The following is a 21,345-nucleotide window of genomic DNA, read 5'->3' on the forward strand; positions in this document are numbered from 1 at the left end:
GCTCTCCCAGAACAATGTAGTATGCGCCTAAGTGTAGCTTAGGTGACGTTAACAAGGTAGCTGCATGCTACAATGTACTGCGCGCTTCATACTCCTGCGAGTATCTTACGTCTTTTCCTATAAAAAAGTTTGCCTTTTTTCCCCCATATGAATACACCCTCTGTTCTATGCCTCCAACCCCGTGACCTCGTACTCATAAAAAAAGTTAGCAACTTTTGTCATGAAAGTTCAGATGATGGCATGGGCCCTCTTAGACTCTGTGCTATGCCCCGGTAGTGTAGGCCAGCTACCTGTTTCAAAACACATCGGTGGCTTAGGCTAGAGAGCGACCCTCAGTGTGACGCAAGAGTCGAGGACACCCCTGAATTTAACAAATTATGGCAGCTCACCACATCCCGAGCTCACGGACCTCGGGATGTGGTGACTATCCAGTATTCCAATCAAGTGGAGGCGACTTGGGAATGACCTTGGAAATCTCTTGCAACTGACGAGCTGAAGATTGTAGCAGTAGCTGTGAGGTTAGCAGCATGTCCATAAGTGAACTGATAGTGTCAGCTGTTAATGATGCCTTAGTGGCAACAAAGGCCACTGAAGGCCGTAGTGAGCGCGATGAGGTGCTGTGCCAAAAGAGAACTGTAGAGACAGCTAGGCCAGCTGTTAATGAATTGGCACAGCCACTGTGTGTGCGTGCATTGCAGGCATTGTTAATGAAATTGTTAAAAAAGTACAGAGTGCTGCTGACCCGATAGACATGGGCACGCATGTTGAGATAAAGGCCAAGTCAGAGCTGCATTTAAAGTGCAGTGCAAGCTGGACAATGCAGATGAGGGCAGTTCACAGGAGTGCGAGCTGCGTAGCTCAAAGGAGGATGACTGCACTGTTCAGCAATCGGTGAAGCTGTCCACTTGTCTAGGTAGCCAAAGTAGTGATGATTTAGGTACGAATCATTCAGACTGTTTGGGTGAGACACCGACCGAGACCGACGAGCTGTGTGCCGATGCGCTATGTAAGCTGGACAATGCAGTAGAGGGCAGTTTGCGGGAGTGCAAGTTGTATAGCTCAGGTAAAGACTGCTGCATTGTTCCAGAGTCAGTTGAGCTGCCCGCCAGTCGAGGCAAAGAGAGAGATGATTTAATTGAAAATCACTCAGACTGTGTGGGTAAGACAATGATCCAGACCGACGAGATGTGTAACAGTCAGCACGAGGTGCGAGCAGATGGCTCAAAATTGAGCACAAGGAAAAAGCGTGACAGAAAGAAGCATTGCAAAGGTTGGCATGTGGTGAAGAATCTAGCACAGCCAAAAACGGCAAAAGACGCAAAAAGGCAGGGCGCAAAAAAAGGAAAGGCGAGGTTATTGTTTGCGAAGTGTTCATTTCAAGTACATCCGAGCCATTGGGCAAAAAGAGACAGAGAAGCATGTTCTGAGTTAATGCAGACAAAGGGCATGGGGCAATTATGTTCCCCATCATTCTGCCATTCCTCTCGCGGTGCTGAATACATTGAGAAGGCGCGCAAGGTGGCAGGACTAGGCAAGGTGGTAGCGAGATGCAAAGCAGTCATACAAGGTCATGAAAGCATGTCGCCAGGACACAAATTGGCAAGGGATTGTAACTTCTGGAGGGTGTTAATGGAATGTCAGGATTTTATTGTTCCTGGTTTGCCAGAATAGTTTTCATGGTGCAACCACGTCAAGTACAGCTCAAAAGTATGAGTCCATCGTATGATAATTGGAACAATAGACAAAAAGACAGATTCTGAAGAAACAGACAAAATTTTGTTTGGTTGGTTTTGAGAAGTTTCATGATTTGAGGCTAGGGTTTCTTTCAGTAAGTAAGTTATGAGCTTTGTTTTGGTTTTTCTTTGAGAAGGTGCAAGGTTTATAAGATTTGTCTTGCATAAAGTTTTAGTTTCGTGAAGTGTTAGTTAAATAATGGTTATGTTTTTTTTTTTCTTTTTTGTAATTGACTGGAAACATCAAGTTTATTTGTTGAAAGGCCTACGCGCATGTGTATTAGTTGGCCTTTGTTAGAAGTGTTTTCGATGTTTTTCTTCTCAGGTTAAGTGCATTGGTTTTCAGTAAGTGCATAATTTGCACCGAGAAGCATTGGTACAATTCCATTAGTGCGTGTCCAGTGTAGACAGAAGGAAACACAGTGTTATTCACTGGGTCGCTGGTGAGTGTTGAAGGCAGCAGTGTTCTGAGGTTTCTACGACGCATGCATGGAAAAAGTTAAGAGCAGACACATTTTTTAAAGATGATCTTGGGTGCATAATAATGCGTTTAGTTTTATTGTTCGTTTAAGGCATTTCAGACAAAGCCAAAACGAAAAAAAAAAAAAAAAACATATGCATGACATGCAAATATGCTTTGAGTTGTGACCCCAAAGCTAGCATGATTTTGATTATGTATACATAGAGTTGACGAGGCTGTTCAGTGGCTCTAGTACGTGCGATAAGTAGTCAGTCCACTGTGATGAGTATGAACAGGCTGCTTGTGAAGTTAGGCTGCATAAGTGTTTTGAAGCGTTGGTTATTTAGAGCCTTTGGTTTAATTGTATGCATATGGTTGCTCTTGTGCAGCATGACAGTCAGGCTTCACTGAAGTCAAAGGAATGCAAGCACTCGCTTTGCCGGCACCAAAATTTTGGGGTAGAAATTTTCAGTTCCCAGTTGAGCGCTTTCTATTAAAATTTTTGTATGAAGACTGGTGAGTTAACAGCTGATTCCGGGCGTTTGCATGCTGTGTGGTACTGTGTTGTCTTGGTCAACACTTCCGTGCAGGTTATTGTGAGATGGTTGGAAGCCTTCCGAGTTTTCAGTTGTTCCAGAGAGCCAAGCCATCTTCTTAGTCACCAGCCAGTCTTACCCTGCCCAGCGGTTGTCAGGTTAGCCAGTCGAGATTTTCTGGGCCGCGGAGGAGCTGTTACATTTGGTGTATTCACTGAAAAGTGGAGGCTGGGGTCATTGTGGTACCGACCGTCCAACAACATTCCACCGAGTCAATGTGGTCACTGAGATACTGACAGCGACAGCAAATCAGAGGTCTGCGTGAGAGCGAGACGACGGAGGTTTTCCCAGAACTTCAGCAAAAGACACCAGAACCTGTAGAAGCTTTGCCTTCTGGCGAGCTTGGGCCACTGAACTGGGTCTGGTATGCTTGCTTGCCCCTTTCCAAGATAAGCTTCGGGCGGGCGCGTGTGGTTTGTGTCAACCTTCTACTCCTTGTAGGCAGTGTGCTGTGCCAGTACGAACCACCGGACTGGTTGATTGGGACATTACCCAGTTCTCTTCGCAAGTGATCTAGGGAACATGGAGGGTTTTTATTAAGAGGCACCCTCAGTGTGCGGTGTGTGCTCTCCCAGAATGATGTACCGTACTTTCTGGTCTATAAGCAGCACCTATGTTTGAGTCACACCCCTCTCAAATAGGCAGTTTTCCTGGGAAAAAAAAAAGCGTATGTAAGTCGCACCAGTGTATTTGGTCGTTCGGTAAGCGATTTAAAAAAATAAAAATACAGTGACGTTTCACTTCGTGAAGGTGGGACACATGCAAGTGTATCGGTGCCATTTCTATAGAATTGCGATAGCAATGATATGGGCACTCCAGGCGGATTTCTGGCGTCGTGGTCCCCGCAATGTTCCGTGTAAAGTCCAAGGGTCATAACATCGTCCCCACATGCCGTACGCTGTATGTGTGAATGAACGCGTTCGAGAGTGCGCCGAATCGCGCACAAGGAAGGAAAGCGGGAAGGCAGCTCAGGTGTGTGTGTGGGGGGGGGCTTGTACTCTGGTAGCAACTGCGTAGTCTGCGCTGCGGCGCGTGCCGTATCTTGAAAGCGATCTGCAAATGCGACGACTTCGGAGGTGGCTAACTCGTGCTCGGCCTGCCGCCGCTTGTGTTGATGCTCCGTCCTTCTCACATGGCACTCGGCAACTCAATCACGAGAAGAACCCGGTACCTCCATAGCGCGCACACAACCTGTAGCAACTGCCAGAGCAGGTCAACCCAGAGCACTTCATGTGGCCATAGCATCCAAACCGATTTTGACGGCAGTGTATTCCGAAAGAAAAAAAAAACGTATATAAGTCCTGCCATTTTAGAAAATGCACCGACGAAAAATTTTGAAAAAAAAAAATGCAACTTCACCAGAAAATACAGTAGTACGCTCTGACATGTAGCTCAGGCTACGAGAATGATGTAGCTGTGTGCTACGATTAACTGCACTCCATACTCCTGTGAATATCTTATGCCTTTGCCTGTAAATAAGGTTGCCCTTTTCCCCCCATGTGAATAAATCTGCTGTTCTATTCCGCCAACCTCCTGACCTCATCCTCAACAAGAAGTTAGGAACTCTCGTTGTGAAAGTTTGGACGATGGTATGGGCCCTCTTAGCCTCCATGTAACGCCTTGGTAGCACAGGCCAGCTACACGTTTCAAAACGCACTGGTGGCGTAGGCTAGACAGTGACCCTCAGTGTGCAGCAATACTCTGAGACCATGACAGCCACTAATCCAACAGTAGTCACTAACATCACTCCTTACGTCTTTTGTGATCAGTATGTTTGCCAGTACTTTAAGAGCCTCTCCTGGTTTTCCTTCCGGGGTGACTGACCAGTTCATTTGTCTCCATGTTCACTTTTTTCTCTAAGCAATGATTCCCTTCTTTTGTGTCCTTGAATTTGCCTCATCTTTCTCCTTTCCATTGCTCACCATGCTGCCCTCAATTTACTTTCTAACTTCTTCATTACCAAACACATATCACAAGCAGTCGAGCTCCATTCTATACTACAGTAATTTGTGAAGCAACCACTGTTTGAAATATTTTCCCACAAAAATGATTTTGCATATATCAGTAAACTATGAACCTGATGTACATGACATGAATCCAAAACCATTCATTGCCTCTACAAGTGTACAATGCTTTACTCAGCACATCTACAGTCAGCTACCACCTTTGGGGAAAGGCATGTCAAACAAAGCATCGCAGTCATGAAAGTAAACTGTTTTATGAATAAATATGTCATGACTTCTTCATACATATAACAGCTTAACAAGGTCTTTGACAGTTACTTTATGTAATAGCAGCTATGGCAGATTAATCATGAAGGGCCTCACATTAAGATGCCAGAAGACTTGCATATTGTGAGAAGCTTGTGGTATAGTAAGATCACAAGTGGACGAAATCATGCATTCTATTCTGACAGGCAGAAACAGACATGGTAACCAAAATGTGCAACCAAAATGTGCAAGATTCGAAAGAAATTTAGTCTATTCCGACAAACACAGCCCACATGTGAAATCTTCCCAAAGTGGCTGAGCCTTTGGCCAGCTAGCTGCACCTAGATGCACCTAGCATGCAATCAGTGTGGCCACTAGGCAAAATTGCATAACACTACGTTAAAACTCGATATAACGAAGTTGGTAAAATCAGCAGTTCGCTTCGTTAGATTAAATTTTCGTTATATTGAAATTTTATCTTTTATGCAAATAAGTACAGTCGCCGACAAATTTTTACTACATACACACAAGGGGCCACAATATTTTCTAACTATCAGGCAATCAGAAAAAGTAAATTTAAATGAGAAAAAAAAATTTTTGTTAAATTAGAGATTTGCCAACGAAAGATAGGGTTTCAAGCTGTATCGACCATATGTTCACATCGGTGGTATGAAGGGGACCCACACTTTCGCGTCCACTCCACCTCTGTGGCTGATAGTGTCGCCGACAGTGACACGACACTATCACAAAAAGCACTGGCAATGGGGAGCGAACACTTTGTCAGCCTCCGGCTTCCACACATCTCTGAAATTCAAGATTACGTAACCTCCAGCACTAAACGCATGGAAAGACAGCACATGATGCCATGCCATCTCAGCCCACCCAGTCTTTGCACAGGTGTGGGATTACCTCTAAATAATGACATGCTGGCTGTGTATGCTCTCAGCCACGCATGGCACAGCCTCACTGGAAAAGGAGACACGCGCCAACCTGTGCCTCTACATCTCTACACAGTGTGAGAAACTACTTACCTTTCCATTCTTTTGAGTTTTCATGCTTGTATCTTCATGCATAGCATGTGTCGATGTCATACTCCTATCAGTGTACGTGTTCTTGTTATCACTTCCTTTCCCTCACCCTCTTTCTGTCCCTTCCCTTTCCTGGGCAAGTGCTTTATATTACACACAGTTACCCACAATAAACATGCTCTCTTGGATGCTCTCTGCTGGAAGTACGTGGTCACTTCAATACTCAGGGACAAGCTGCCTAAGAAACACCACATTAGAATAAGGGGATATTCAAACCTACAGCTGGTTCTCTCAAAACAGCTTTCTTTAATATGTTACAATGCTAACAAAGCATAAATATGAAAAAAATATTCTACTTAAGTTATGGCTTTCAGCCATAGCAGTGCTCAAAGCAGAGAAGCAAAAAACAGGAAGTGATGGTAAACTAATTTAGAATACTTGATGTTCTGATACATGTTCAGAAGTTCAACCTTTGTAGTACTGCCTGTACAGACACAGAAGGTTCTGCATTCTGTGGAAGTGTATGCAGGAACCCTACATTGTATGGGTGAATTGGTAATAACCTCTCTGGTGCGAATTTTGACAATTGCAAGGAGTGTGGACACTCGTGCCAGCATTTCTAGTACAAGCTCAGTGTAATGTCGGAAAATATTATTATGCTTCTATAGCATCATTTAGCGCGAGATACTTTTTTGTACAGTTTAGCATGAACCGCAGAGCAGTTTTACAGCTGCACTTGAAATATATGAGTACACGAATTTTATTCTGGCAGGGAAAGGGTAACAGAAGGCCACTAGTAAAAAAAAAATCAACTCTAATAAAGCAGTTGGTAATTGAATATGTCTTTATAACATTTTTGTCTGAAAAATAAGAAGGTTTTGCTTGCGAATGCATATCTGGGAACTAACAGACTTTTTCACCAAGATCTCACCTAGCAATCCGCCAAAAGTAACGGCTCCCGACAGAGCAGCAAAGTAAATGAAGATGGCCGTAGCTAAGCATTGGCCATCAAGGGCATCCTTGAAGTCGCTGAGGTACCAAGGGTAGCGATTCTTGATGTCACTGCACAGGCCTCCAAACAATCTGCCACTGCGCTGCAGTGGTTCATACTGTGGAGCTTTGTCTTCCACAGCTGAAAAGAAAAGCAGCAAACAAGCACTGTGTAAGTACTTGCTTACAAAAACCCCCTTCATATATTTTTTATTTTTTTTAAGCATCTAAAATATTCAAGCTCAGCTGAATGAAGGCCAAAAAGACTGTTTGCCATGCTCCAAGTTACTATAAGCCAGGAGTCAGGCTTATTCCAAAAAAAGTTATAATAAAAATATTACACAGTGCTTATGTAAATAGGTATTCTTTGCTCACTGCTTGCATTTGATGTGTACGAAGCTCACAGACTGCAGAAGAGTTCCAGCTTAGTGAGCCCCAGCAGACAGCAAAAAGCAGTGTCACACCTAGTTCCAACATGTCCTTAGAACACTGCTAGTCTCTCTGCTTCTGCAGGAGGAGGTCAGCATGAGCAGGCAAACACGCATTCCCCACAGCATTAGCACACAGGCACTCCCACACAGGGGCTTGCTGCCTTGAACCAATTCCAAAACAGACTAACGGGGAGCCGGCTTCTTTGCCTGCATCTTGCGCTTGCGAATATCCTCGTACTTCTTCTTGAGGTCATCAACAGGCAGCAAAGACTTCCTGTCCCAGTCACCGGGTGGCAGAACGACACTGTCGTCCAAGAACTCGTTCATAGCTCTAAGCAGGTCACGGCGATCTTCTGCTTTGTATGCTGCAGTGTGAAAGGCCTGCAAGCCACAATGACAGTGAGAAACATTGCATAAAACAGACACAGAAACAAAATGAAACGTGCAGAACTTGTGTAACTTCCACCAAAAACTGCACAAGGTCATAATTTCTTAGCACCATTATTAAAGCGAAGCTTTCTTTGTGTACCCCCCTGGGTTTCCCATCAGTTTGTTGGTTGGTTTTTTTACCAAATGGGCCGATTCCAGGGACAGATTGCTAGTGGAGTGTGCCAATCATGGAGATTGTGTGATCAAAACTAGGCCGATCCTGGAGATTGTGTAATAGTAAACTGGGCCAATCACAGAGATGTCATCAATACTGAACTAATCCCAGAGACTCCCATAATAGGAAACTAGGTTGATCCCAGAGACTATGCGTAATCAAAGGTGGAGACTTGGTGGGCTGTTCCTGACACCAGCATACAATATGCGCCCTCACAAAGGTTTTAATGTGGTTTGTAACTCGAGCTGATACTGCAGGCAGTGCAATCCTGAAAATCCTAATAATCCTGTCACATTACAGCTGTTTAGGTGTATCATGAGGCCCTGGTTCTTCACCTCCAGACTTGGCATCATTGTCTCGCCTAGTAGACATAGCTGGGGGTCTCCCACACAGGTGTGGCATGGAGAGGGAAAGCATGAAGAACATGTGCAGGACAAAGGACATCTAGCCAAATAGACTGAACAGTAGGTCGCTATGGTCGCAGGGGTCACGTTGTGGGGTTGATTGATTGATCATGTGTTTGTCATCATAGCTGAAGCATTAAACATGCATTACTATCTTTTAAACTTTGCTGTACACACATTTCTGCTCACAATGCTTCGTTCACCACTCACAGAACATCACATTAGCCTGCAAGTCATCAATGCATCCACGTTGCACATCATGAAGCCTTGTTAACTTGTGTTTGCATTTAAGCATAATGTGTAAGGAATTACACAAGTTGGCATTAAAAGGCATCATGTGTCATGTGTCTCTTAGCATAGCACTCAATAAGAACAATTTAAGAGAACTTCACTTATCAGATTCCGAAAAGTCGATCTGCTGCAATTTTTTTCTATTTAGAAGTGTCAGTAGCTTTAGCCAAAACACAAACATGGCAGCCACAGCAAGAATGTCCAGTGGACTATTTGTATTCACGCACAAAATAAATGCACGTGTAGCTTCTAAGCTTCATCTGTGAAAACTTCTGCTTTTTGTAATTATGTGTAAACCTAGAAGTAGTTTGTATAATGAAAGCAGAAACTTAGTTGCCTCATTTTCATGATATAACAAAAATATGTATATTAAATATAGAAATTAAAAAGTTACTTAATAATTACAAACAAATTAAGAACAAGACATAAATACTGGATGCTTTTATTTTTTTATATAAATACTGGATATAACAGCATACACTTGGCGTCCACATAAAAGCTTTATTTTCTTTTATAACTTTGTACCAGATAATTGGGTCACTTTGTATATACCTTAAAGTGATGTTCAAGAATGCCAAAGAGCGCATTAGAGGTGTTTAGAGTTGGTTTTAAATTACACTGCTCTGCTGAGGGTTAAATCATAAGCATGTTTCCCCACTTCAAAACTGAAATAGCTTTGAAAAGTTTGGCAATAGGTGCTGTTAACCCAGTTCTACATATCCCAAGACTTTTCAGGATGGTTCAAACATACAATCAAATAAAACATGATTTTTTTTTTGGGGGGGGGTAACATGTATTTAAGTACAAGGAAAGAGATGTAGATAATAATTAAAGAAACTTACTGTATTTGACATCAGGGTGGAGATGGAACGACCGACCTCATGGTAGTCCAGGTCATCAGTATTTGATGGACCCAGCAAAATGAAGAAGAATCTCACAGGGATAGGAACCTGCAAGCAAAATTCACTCACAAAGGCTCTAGCTAAGGCAAATGCTACAAAGAAAAAAGAAATGCTACTGGATAATTAGCTATGATGGCTAAGGGGCAAAAAGTAAAGAAAAACGAAAGACTCCTGGTCTCCAATTAATTAGCTAATTTTTCCAGGAATAGCACTGTGGTCTGAGTATTGGCACATAGATACAGTAAAGAAAATTTATATATAAAGAAACATGACAACAATAATATGGTGAATCATATGGATCCTTAGTCAATTTGGTTTGTGATGGATCCATTAGATATACAGATAATAAAATAAATGCAAATGAAAAGGCGTAAGTATCAGAAAGACATATCATAAATAGTGCTCACATTATGTGAATACACAGGATATACAGTAGAACCTCGTTAATATGATCCCGTTACAAACGATTTTCTGGTGCCAACGCTTGCGATTGAGAACAAAAAAATGATGCAATACAGCTACTCTTTTTTTACCTGTTCATACGTTCCCAAAGAAGACGATCTCTTTCAACACCATTATTCAGTGCATCGCCAAACTGTGATCATATGATAAGATTTCCAGCCACTAGATCTTTTTGTGAACAAGGTACAAGGCATGCGGTGCGATCGAGAGCAGTAGGCGCATGCCACGGCAGCTTCACAGCAGTACTCACCCGCTCATGTCATGTGAAAATGCTGGCACACACTCGAGTTTTCCTTTGTGGTACCAACAAATCTACTGGCAGGTCATTGCATGTTGCATTCACAGCTATCACTGCCAATCCTATTGCAATAAGCATCTTCACCTATCTAGTTCAAAGTGCGTGTGGCGTAAGTCCTGTTGGAAGCCTACTGCAAGCTTTTAATAGGCAATAAACCAAACGATAATCCAATAAAGAATGCTAAAATATGTTAATCACAGTACTTTGTTACTGAAATACTTTTGAGCCTGCCAAACAACCTAGGGTAACCTTTTTACAGAGGCACCCAATGAAAAGCCAAATTAGGTGTCACTTCCAAGTATTTATGCATATGCATATATTCACGCTCCAGGGCTACTCCATTAAGGTGCAGATTGCAGCTATATGTGGCCCAAGTTTGTGATTTGAGGTAAAAACAATGAATTTTGTTTTTTTGCTAAAGCATTGCTAAAACAGTGCACTCTTCTTGATAATGCTGGTTCACACTCCAACTGCTACCCATTTTTAAACCTGGAGACAATCGCAACAAACTGGTCATTAACACCATGAAAAAAAAAATATTTATATTCTGGTGTTTTACGTGCCAAAATGATGATCTTATCATGAGGCAGGTCATAGTGGGAATCTCTGGATTCATTCTCACCACCCGGTGTTCTTTAGCCTACAAATAATGCATGGTACACAGGCGTTTTCCCATTTTTCCGCCATCGAAATGCTACCGCTACAGATCCTGCAACCTTCTGCACAACATGTCACCATGCAAAAGCCCTGGTCACTTATACTTCCTATCGCATTCTCCACTGCATTCTTTTTAGACAGAACTTCTAGACTCCTCATTACATTGTAGATTATACAACACGAGTTGTTAGGAAGAAACCAATGAAAAGAAACTAAAATATCTGGTAACTTATACGCAGAAATTGATACACTGCGGGTTGTTCGAGCTGGATGAAACATTGGGGTGGTGTCACTAGACATGAGTGACCATCCAGCAATCACCTACCTCCATCAAATTAGGCATCACTTGCCCCTGCGCCAGTCTGACAAAGGCAATGGTGGGCTGCTCCAAGAAATCTAAACCTCCCACTAGCACGGCGATCGCTTCCGCATCTTCGGGTATTCTTCGGAGGATATTGGCATCAGGCTTGCGCAAATCATCCGTGGAACACCCAGGAAGAAACGGCTCAGTCTCGTCACGTGTCTGCAATAAAGAATATGTAAGGCACATCAAATGAAAGTTCTACCCTAATTATCCCCCTTAAATTTTGAATGGAAGAGTAGTTACGCCTTTGTCAATAGAGATGCGTGTATCTGCAGTAAGCAAAGGCATGCTGCGGTTTCCAGCATTTCCATTTACATGGTCTTGCGATGAAGATGTGAAGTTGCTAACAAGCGATGCTGACCGCAGTGACCTGGAAAAAAGGGAAACAAATGTATTGAACCTTTAAGCAAGATGATCTTGTGGGTGAACATCCGTATATTTAAGTTTATTGTTGTGCCATTGATGTGACCAAGCAATTTCCCTAGAAGAAAAGCAAGGCAGCAGCTGGCTCTGTAGCAGACTATAGAGAGTTCTAGCTAGCCTACAAAATTTTTACGTTTTGTAGTTTACCAGGTTACCAGATAGGGATACAACAGCAACAATGCTGATAGCAACATCTTGTGAAACTCTGTCTAACCACAATTACTTAGATAAGCTTTCACAGTGTGTGAGTGTTCTTGTTGCAAAAAATTTAAGAAGGCAATGTCTGCCAAAAATTGACACCAGCAGCGAAGTGGACAAAACATAGTTACTGCAATAGCAGCTCTGTGTTTGTCTGGTTGAGCTATGCACCACCAAGTGGCAGCGCCAACACGGCCACTCATGATTAAGTCTCCGGTAACTTGGTAATCTGCAAAAAGTAAGAAGCTCGTGGACAAGCTAAAACTCTCTAATGCCCTACATGTGGCACTTGTTCACCCTTGACACCTGTGCAATGCATGGACAGCTAGTGCTTCAAACAATGCTTCCACCAACATCCACAGCTGGTGCACTGGAGAACACAAGTTATGCACTTGCATGCTCACACTAACCATGGATTGCACTGCATACATTCAATTCTTAAAAAAAGAAAAAGCAGTCAATGAGAAGCAATGTATCAAAGAAAAAAGCTCTTTTTTTTTTGTTGAGACTTCGAGAATATGGACAAATAGTTTAAATACTTAAAGGAACTTTAAAGCACCTCCTTGATCTGCTCCAAGATTAGGAATTGACAAAGTGGCCATTTCTAGCCAACCAATAAAAGAAAAGGAGGCGGGTATAGCTACAGGTGTAGAATGAACAACTTCTGCCCCCCCCCCAAAAAAAAAATCAAATGAAAAAAAAAATACTTTGAAATGAAAAAGAATAAACTTTCTTTGAACATTGCTTGCAATTTTTTTGTAGATTCCCTTAAAAGAAATCTTCAAGAAGCCCCTGAGCTTTGCATTGATTTCTGTAAAAACCGTGTAAAACAGGTATTTCTGCAATTTATAGCTAGAGTACTTTAACCTCCCCTTAAAAAAGTTATTGCTTCTTCGAATAGCTAAACATTGCAACTGTTAACATTGTAGTCCTCCACAAACACAACTATTTTCTTACTAGATTCAAACTAAACAATCTTTGATTTAGTGCAGAAAGCTTTGCACATCTGTAACTTGCTCACTTCAATGCTCTCTTAAGTGCTTGCTTTAACCTTTACAAAAACACATTCAAAAGCTTACATTGTACTTCCACAATTTTAATTTTTTTTTTTCAGGAGAGATGATAGCAAAATACAATGACCTATTCTGAGTCTATACCCCGGTCACACAGCAAATATAAAGTCATTTCCAACAAATGACATTTGTTGAGGTTAATGTCATTGTCACCATGTGCTTTCACATGGCAAAGGCTAATGTCATTTGAAAACGATGACACTGCTGATAGTAAAAAAAAAAGAGAGAGGCAAGAAAAGTATCAAGCCCACTTCTGTCCAATAATTATTTTCCAATATGCTAAATTCCGTTGGAAAATGTGATCCTCCCTTTCACACCATGCTTTGCAATCACTATTTTGTCGACACTGCCAACCAAGTCAAGTCAAGACAAGCTGAAGATCAGACAAGCAACATGGCGGAAAGCACGACGGGCGCGTCCCTACCTCTGTTGAAGAGGAACGAGAACGACAGTTGCGTGTCATCACTGCACTGATGAGCATGCGGGCTCCTAATATCCACATCGTCAGACTGTACCATAGCAAAACACATGCGTGCATTTACGTCGAGTCAATCGAAGCAGCCACAGCCGATGCTCCAGGGCGAACAAACATGACTACCACAGCCAAAGCCAAGCACAGCCGTCTAGTCACCAAAATGAAAGTAGCTTTCTGTAATTGTGCATTGTGATGCACTTAAACATTATTAAAGTAATAATTAGGTAATAAAATCGACAAAGCAATAATTTTTTGTTAAACAACAAAAAAGCATGTATTGTATGTGAAGCTGACCGTTAGGCTCCTGGTGTCGAGGATACACATTCGATTCCAAATTGAATGCAAACGAGTTTCGTACGTGAACTCCTTCATTTGGAAATGTTGTTTTCAACTAGTGTCATTAAACTTTACCATGTGACAGCAAATAAATGGCATTATGAGCGAATGTCATTCATTGTAAACGACATTAGATTTGCCGTGTGATAGGGGTATTAGATTTCAAGTCTCATTCCAAGGCAGGCAAATATAATTTTTTTCCACATTGGTACTGCACCAGCACCCTGTGCTAGATGGCATCTGGGTCACCTTAGTTAGATATATTGGCTACCAAAGAATTCATCGCACAGCTTAATGCCAATATACTTTCCATGTTGCCTGGCTTCTACTCTAACCAATCCTTTCCCACTTCACAACAATACATTTGCGAGCGATGCACTGCCCATAATCAGCTACAAAGCTGTCAATGACATTGCTGCTAAGAGGTTTGAAAAACAGGTCACGGAACAATCACCAAGTCTACCAAATATCTACAAAAGTCTACCAAAGTCTACCAAAATACCAAAGCCTACAAAGTCACCAAATAATGTAAGAATAAGGTGTTGGTTGACAAAATATGTGGAAAGTGAATTTCCTCCAAGTAAGATGAAACCCAGAGTACAATCCCTGGAGTATCCTTACACTGACATGCAATACTGTCGCATTCAACCAATTTCAAGTAAGCATGACGAGAAAAAAAATTATAGTACAAACTACCATATCACTTACTTGAGTGCTGTGAATGTACCAGATGAATTGCGACGAAGAAAAGTGTTCAAGCCTTTCTCAGCAGCGTGCCGGTGACGCAACAGAAGCACACGCAAAACAGCACCATGGCTTTCTGGTGATATCTGCTCTGTCAGCACCATGTTGTCAACCACCTAAGTGTTGGCCATGGGAGGGCAAGACATTGTAAAAATTATGTTTGGAGCAGTTTTCTGAATTTTTTGTTAATTAAATTTTCCGTATCTCTTTTTTTTTTTCCAAAACACAACTGCATATCAATTGAAACTGTGCAACATGCAGGTTGGCCCGCAGGTTGGTGTGTCTCCTTTTTTTATCTTGGCCACGGCTGCGCATGGCTGTCAGTGCGGCTGAGTGCATATGCAGCCTGGGTACCTTGCCTTAGAGGTAATGTGCCGCGTGCACAAAGAGTGGGCATGCCGAGATGGTTTGGCATCAAGTATGCTGTTTTCTCATGTGTTTAGTGCTAGAGGTTCCATAACCTCGAGTTTCGAAGATGTGTTGAAGCGAGAGGCAGACAAAGCATTTGCTTTTCACGATGGCATATTCCCACTGTAGGCGACACTATCAGCCACAGGGTTGTAGTGTACACAAAAGCGTGGCTGGCTTCACTTCGCAAAGCCAATGTGAAGACATCACTGACAATGCATGAAAGCGTATCTATCATCGCCAACTCTAAAATTCAACAAAATTAATTTCTTTCTCATTCAACTTTGCTCTTTCTGATTGCCTGATAATTAAACAAATTTTGGGGCTGCTTCTGTGTAAGAAAACTCCATTGGCAACTGTACTTATTTCATAAAAGTTCTAATTTCAATGTAATCAAATATCGATACAGTATACTAAAGCAAATTGCCGATTTTGCCAACTTCATTATATTGAGGTTTAACTGTATATTTACTTTAAAAAATTTGAATTCAGATTCCCTGCAGCACTATGTTTTGTGGGTTCTATGCTCATCCAAGTGTGTTTCTTGAAAAACACAGCTTTCCTGTACTACCTGCATTTCCAGTAATATACTAATATGAACAAATTGTGAGTGAGGTGCTGCAGGCAAGCTTTATTGCAGTAATGCAAAACCTTATAATATAGAAACGGGTTATAACGAGTTAATGAACATAATGAAGTAATCTCACTTCCCATTAAAATTCCTATAGAAAGTCATGAACATAAAATCTTATTTTAAACAAGGAATACTTTCCTTTGAATTCATATAAACAACTTCTTTTAGGTCAGAGTGATAAATTTACCGATCATTTTGTGCCAAATGGGCCGAAATCTGGCAGCCCACTACGCTACTAGTAACGCATGAGAATAAGCAGTTCAAAACTCCTGCAAGCTGTCAGCTACCTGGCAACTCGTCAAATTGGCTGTGCTTGCTAAGTAAGAAGTTACACATGCACTTTACCACTGTCACCTTGTATCATACTCTGCCAATGGCCACCATGTCCTGCACTCTCCTACACTCTCAATAGCTGTAGCCTGCACCTTTGGTGCTAGCATAAACTTGGTATTTCCTTTCCAGCTTCATGCAATACACTGGAAATAGAAGCCACAGCAGGTGCAGCTGAAGTACTTTCAGCTACTATACCTGTAGCCTGATACAGGACCATGCACAGTGGTGTATATATGTCTCAGCTGGGGGGTATTAGTGGCGAGAACTTGGAGTAGCGGCCTCTCGCGTGTGACGTCATGGCCAGGACACCGCTCGCTCCGGCTCGCTCGGCTGTGGCATGCGCTCGTTCCCTTCGTGTATGCTTGGGGTACAGGTGGCTCGAGCCGTACTTATTGAAGGGTATGTCTGCTTCTTTCTGCTGCCATGCCTGAACCACAATTCCTTCTTCAAAAGTGCATGAGTCGAGAAAATTTGCGGCCTGGATATCGCAAGCTAAGTAGCGTCGAAGGGGTCTACTGGTTTTGCAATGCATATGTGCGCCGTGTCTGTCCATAAATTTTGCATAAAAGGAATGTCTCAAAATTCAACCTGTGAAGTTGTGTATGATGCTTTGCTAAACACTTAACATTACCTTAGTACTTCACTATGAAAGGCATTGCATTTTACATAATATTTGGCATCAACATGTTATCCGTGTTAGAAAGACACTGCCCAGAGAAGCTGTCATCATGATTCTTATTACTCTGGTGAGTTGTTCTAGTGGAATATAGCCACTTCATTAATGCGTAAAAAAAAAGGAGTTGGGCATGCATTTCGCATGAAAATGTTTGCTGCTACTTGCACCGATCTCTGAAACAGGCCCCCATAAAACGAATTGCTCATGGCTGCTAACACGATGGTGTGTCATGAAGACTATTTACATAGTTAATTCACAAATATTATAGTAGCAATCGCCTGACAGAAAAATTTCGTGGTCATGATCAAGAGACAACCAATTGCAAATGATGAAATGTTTCACGGCGGCCCTCAGCAGCCTTTATCGACAATATGGCACACTCTTCATGCAATGGTAACAGCGGATTAAAACCAAGCAACGGTTGTAGAAGTCATACATAGCCAGTGTTTGTGGCATACTTGTTGCACCGCGGCAGGTATGGTATCGTAACTGGATTCTTATATGCTATGTTTTTGCGAGTGTCGATCCGCACATGAAAAACCCGCAATGGGCTCGTCTGCGTTCCTTCGGCTGGCACTATAGCGTTGCCTTTGGGAACTGTATTGTCGTCTAAGAAATAAGTGCTTTAAATAAATTTTCGTGAACGAAGACGTTGCAAAAACATATTTGAGACAACCGCCATAAGTATGAAAGCAGAAGGAACAAGAGCAAACAAACGAAAACACTGCAGAAAGTGCCCGGACACCACCAGAACAGCAGCAGACAACAGGCGTGAGTCCGTGCCCCGACGTCAATCGAGCGGTGCTCGCAGCGCCCCTGTAGTTCGTTCTTGGGACTTATTCCGTAAGTGTTCACCTAATGAACACATAAATTTCATCTGTAGCTGAAGTTCTGATTGACTGGGCTGGGATACACGTGAAAAGGAGACAGGCACCACCGGCCAATCAGCATTTCGGCAGCAGACTAAATGTACATGTCCACTATAGGGGACACTTACAGTATATCCCCCCCTCTCCCCTGATATGCTAATTTCTGGGAAAATGCTGCATGAAACTATAACACTACAGCTTAGCACTTAGATACAAAAGAAAAGTCTACCTTGTTGGCAATGCCTGTGAGGTCTTTCTCTTCAAGGTCCAGCAGCACAGTGCCTTGTTCAATGCATTTGCGCAGGCAAAGTAGTGAGTGGAAAGATAATGAGGCTAAATGTGGCTTGCCCCAACGTTCCACATCCTCTTTTAGGTTTTCCTCATACTTTATCCAACGTGCCGTTTCTTTCCACTCATATGTTTCTGGCACCAGCTCATCCAACTCCACAAAGACCTGTGCAGCATAATAGCAGACAGGCAAATATATCTTTCAAATATTCAAGGGAAATACTATTTCAAGCCATTAAAATCCTACTGGAATGAAGCATTTCAAAAGGTTAATCTTCTTTCACTACAGATCTGTGGTGTGAACTGACCCTGTTCTGCATACGGTACAGTACAAACAACAACGAGCAATTAGTAAAGGGAAGTGGCTCGACAACACTGGAGGACACAAGATGCTAATTGTTTGGGGGAAAGTGAATCCAACTGGACAAGTTGCGGGTTCATGCTCATGCTGTACCATTTTATTTTCTACTATTTGCAAACTATTTTCTTGCAATACCACCCAATGTAAGCGTGTTCCTAAACACCTTTGACTTACCTCATGTGGCTTTCGATCATAAAGCTTTTTCATGAATGGAACAGAGTATCTTTTTCCAGAACCTAAAGGAGGTGGTTTCTCAGAAGAATCTTCAGACGCAGGCTGCATGAATGAAAGCACAGTGTTTTTGGCAAGAATTTTGTGCCGACGCATGCCCTTCTGGTCTTCAAACCTATGGCCTGAAATAAGAAATACCTGTATGTCAAAAACACTATAGCTAAACAACAAAAGTTAGGAAATACACTGTGCTTGCTGGTTAAAGCAGATGAAAGCTTTATGAAGATACAGAAGAAAGCAGGAATAATCACATTATTGCAATATTTCAACCATTAAATACTTAATCACAAACTTAATTTGTGTCAACAATGTTTAGTTTTTTTCTGATTTGGCTGGTGCACATCTATTGTAGCCTACAGCCAAACTGTGTACAAAACACAAAGAAAGCAAGACCACACAGTCTTGTATCATCTTACTTTCTTTAGGTCCTCTTTATAATCCGAAACTGCCTTCTCCTTCATGTCCAAAGCTGCACTACACTTGTGACATGTTTTGGACTGGCCTCACTAAGAGGTGATGAAATTATTTTTTGTACTCCCAAGAAATTGAGGCTTAACACTGTGATGAGCTGACAATTACAAATTAAAGAAAAAAAAAGACACAATTTTGAGCCAGTGCTCCTTAGATCTCAACCTTATCCTCTCAATTAAAGAAGAGAAAGGAAATAAAGAAAGAGACAAAAAGAGGAAACATTAGGAAACATTGGTGCAGAACAATAAAAATTACTCAGAAGGAAAAAAAAGTTGTTTGAAAACGTTATAGTATTGCTATCTACCAATATGCTTGAAGAACAAACAATAAAATGAAAATTCACAACTTAACTTACTCGCCATCTCTTCGAGATCAGCTGATTGCAGAGTCATGGCTTCTTCAGGCTCTGTGATGACCCTGTATTTATCTTCAGCGTCATGAAGAACCATTAGGCTCGGGTCATAAATGTACCGACGTCGCTTGTGCCTATGATGATGGTGGTGATGCCTAGCAAAGAAAGAAACATGCCACAATTTCTTTGAATGTAACAAGTTGCTGCAGTTTATTGCAAAAAAATATGCAACTATAAAATAGGTAAGTATAGTAAAAATAAAGTGCTAAATTGTATTTAGCACTGCAGACCCGCCACTACTATGTGCGTCCGACGTGCAGACATCTGAAATAAGGCATGCTACAGAGATTTTATATTCAGAATTGAGAGTGCTGCTCCCTCGTTTACAGAGAAGTCATTACCTATCTTTTGTTCGATATGGTTCCAGTCCTTTAGATGTTGATGGAGGCTGCAAGTCACTCACTAATACCTGTGGTGGAGATGCTTCTTCCGTGGAGTCTGACCCTTTAAAAAAGACAAATTTTTCTAAGTACTTAAAAAAATTTAATCAAGCTAGAGTGCTAAGAAACTATCAAACTATTTCAGCAATGGTGCCAGACAGTGCATACTTAGATTCAAAAGTTGTCATATAAATACACAGACACACAAAAAGATGCGGGAGCAGCAAGAAATTGGCATAGTGAATTACTAAGCCAAAGAGTGGTGCATGACGCATGTGCAACTGATATGCTTAATTAAGTTCATGTATATGCATATACTGTAACCATGATGTAAGACAATCTCTTTAGGCCTTACAAGAAGAGCCGATATTGACCGTTGGTTCAAAATGACGTCACAAGATGGCTCTCTGATCATAGGGCTGTCAAATGAGAGATGGCAATGCCATTCTGTAGAAAATATGCACTGTTCTGGTATCATTTTCTAACAAATTGCATATAGCCTCTCAACAAAAAATGCCAAATCACGTGTGCTCATTTGACAGCCCTATGATCAGAGAGCCATCTTGTAACATCATTTTGAATCAACGGTCAATATAGGCACTTCTTGTAAGGCCTAAAGAGATTGTCTTCCTCGTCATTTTGCAGCCAAGCTGACTGCGCATCGTCCTGCGTCTGCTTGCGTCTCTGAGAGACGTGCTCCAGAAAAATTCTCTAGAGATATATGTCCTACACCGTGATTGCAGCTTAGCATCATGAATTTATTTAATAAACAGCTAACTTCTCAAGTGATGTTGTGAGGTATGTGGCGTGTGAAGAAATATGAATTGCAAGAACATTTACAAGATGTTTCAAGGCATATCTGTTATATATGACAGCAAGCAGAGTATTTAGCCAAAGTGCCAACTGCCATCGATATGTGACATCTGGGAAGCAAATGTGACATTAAACAGTAAACATAATGAAGAGCTATGTTACATTCATGGTGATTATAGTGAAAAGACCTCAGAACAACAAGGAAATCAGAACAAAAAACAAAACAGTAATTACCCAAAATAAAAGCAACTTTGTGCTGTCCCCCTTCAGATTCGTTTTGCTCTTGAGAAGAATCTCGTACAGTTGATGATAAGGGGACGTCAGCATACTGCTTTCCATAATCTGCAGTTCGTGTGTCCAGATTTGGAAAGAAGCTGCACATCATTACAAGAAGAGAACACTATTAAAGAAGTTGATTTGACCATAGTTATGGAAGTTTATAGAACTTCACCAAAATTTTAAGGCTGAAAGTGTCAAAATTCAGGGGTAATAAAAACGAACTGGAGTTGGGCCTAACAAAACAAAGAGTTGGGAATGGGGGGACTGTAGACATTATTTTTTAATGAAAACCAGAAGGGAGTAGAGTTGAAGCGCAACATTACACAGGGGACAGGGAACTGGAGATATAGAAAGGTTATGTCTGGTTGTCTGTCCCATGTGTCATTTTGCACTTCATGTCTACTCATGGATGGCCAACTAGCCCACTCCTCTTTTGACTCTTCATGGCTTTTTATTGCCCTGCATTTGATGCAGTGATCTGCACATATACTCACTCCTGAATAACAGCTTC

The 21,345-nt window shown here is 41.7% G+C and overlaps 1 protein-coding gene across 5 annotated transcripts in view; it reads right to left on the reverse strand.

The window, feature by feature from the left end:
* Ae2 (anion exchange protein Ae2) overlaps positions 1-21,345 on the reverse strand; it is a 356,548-nt gene that overhangs the window by 41,554 nt on the left and 293,649 nt on the right. For 4 of the 5 annotated variants that reach the window (XM_050193754.3, XM_050193751.3, XM_050193750.3 and 1 more), the window contains 11 exons: positions 20,790-20,929; positions 19,704-19,806; positions 19,306-19,457; positions 18,423-18,601; positions 17,829-18,053; positions 14,644-14,795; positions 11,674-11,800; positions 11,392-11,589; positions 9,590-9,697; positions 7,637-7,829; positions 6,959-7,159 (listed from right to left, as the gene is read on the reverse strand). In XM_050193754.3, coding sequence (XP_050049711.1) covers positions 6,959-7,159; positions 7,637-7,829; positions 9,590-9,697; positions 11,392-11,589; positions 11,674-11,800; positions 14,644-14,795; positions 17,829-18,053; positions 18,423-18,601; positions 19,306-19,457; positions 19,704-19,806; positions 20,790-20,929 — 1,778 coding nt within the window. The remainder of the gene's footprint in view (positions 1-6,958; positions 7,160-7,636; positions 7,830-9,589; positions 9,698-11,391; positions 11,590-11,673; positions 11,801-14,643; positions 14,796-17,828; positions 18,054-18,422; positions 18,602-19,305; positions 19,458-19,703; positions 19,807-20,789; positions 20,930-21,345) is intronic. The other variant, XM_072286088.1, reaches the window with a different exon arrangement.

The sequence above is a fragment of the Dermacentor andersoni genome, chromosome 1 (genome assembly GCF_023375885.2).
Source record: "Dermacentor andersoni chromosome 1, qqDerAnde1_hic_scaffold, whole genome shotgun sequence".
In the NCBI taxonomy this organism is placed as follows: Eukaryota; Metazoa; Arthropoda; class Arachnida; order Ixodida; family Ixodidae; genus Dermacentor; species Dermacentor andersoni.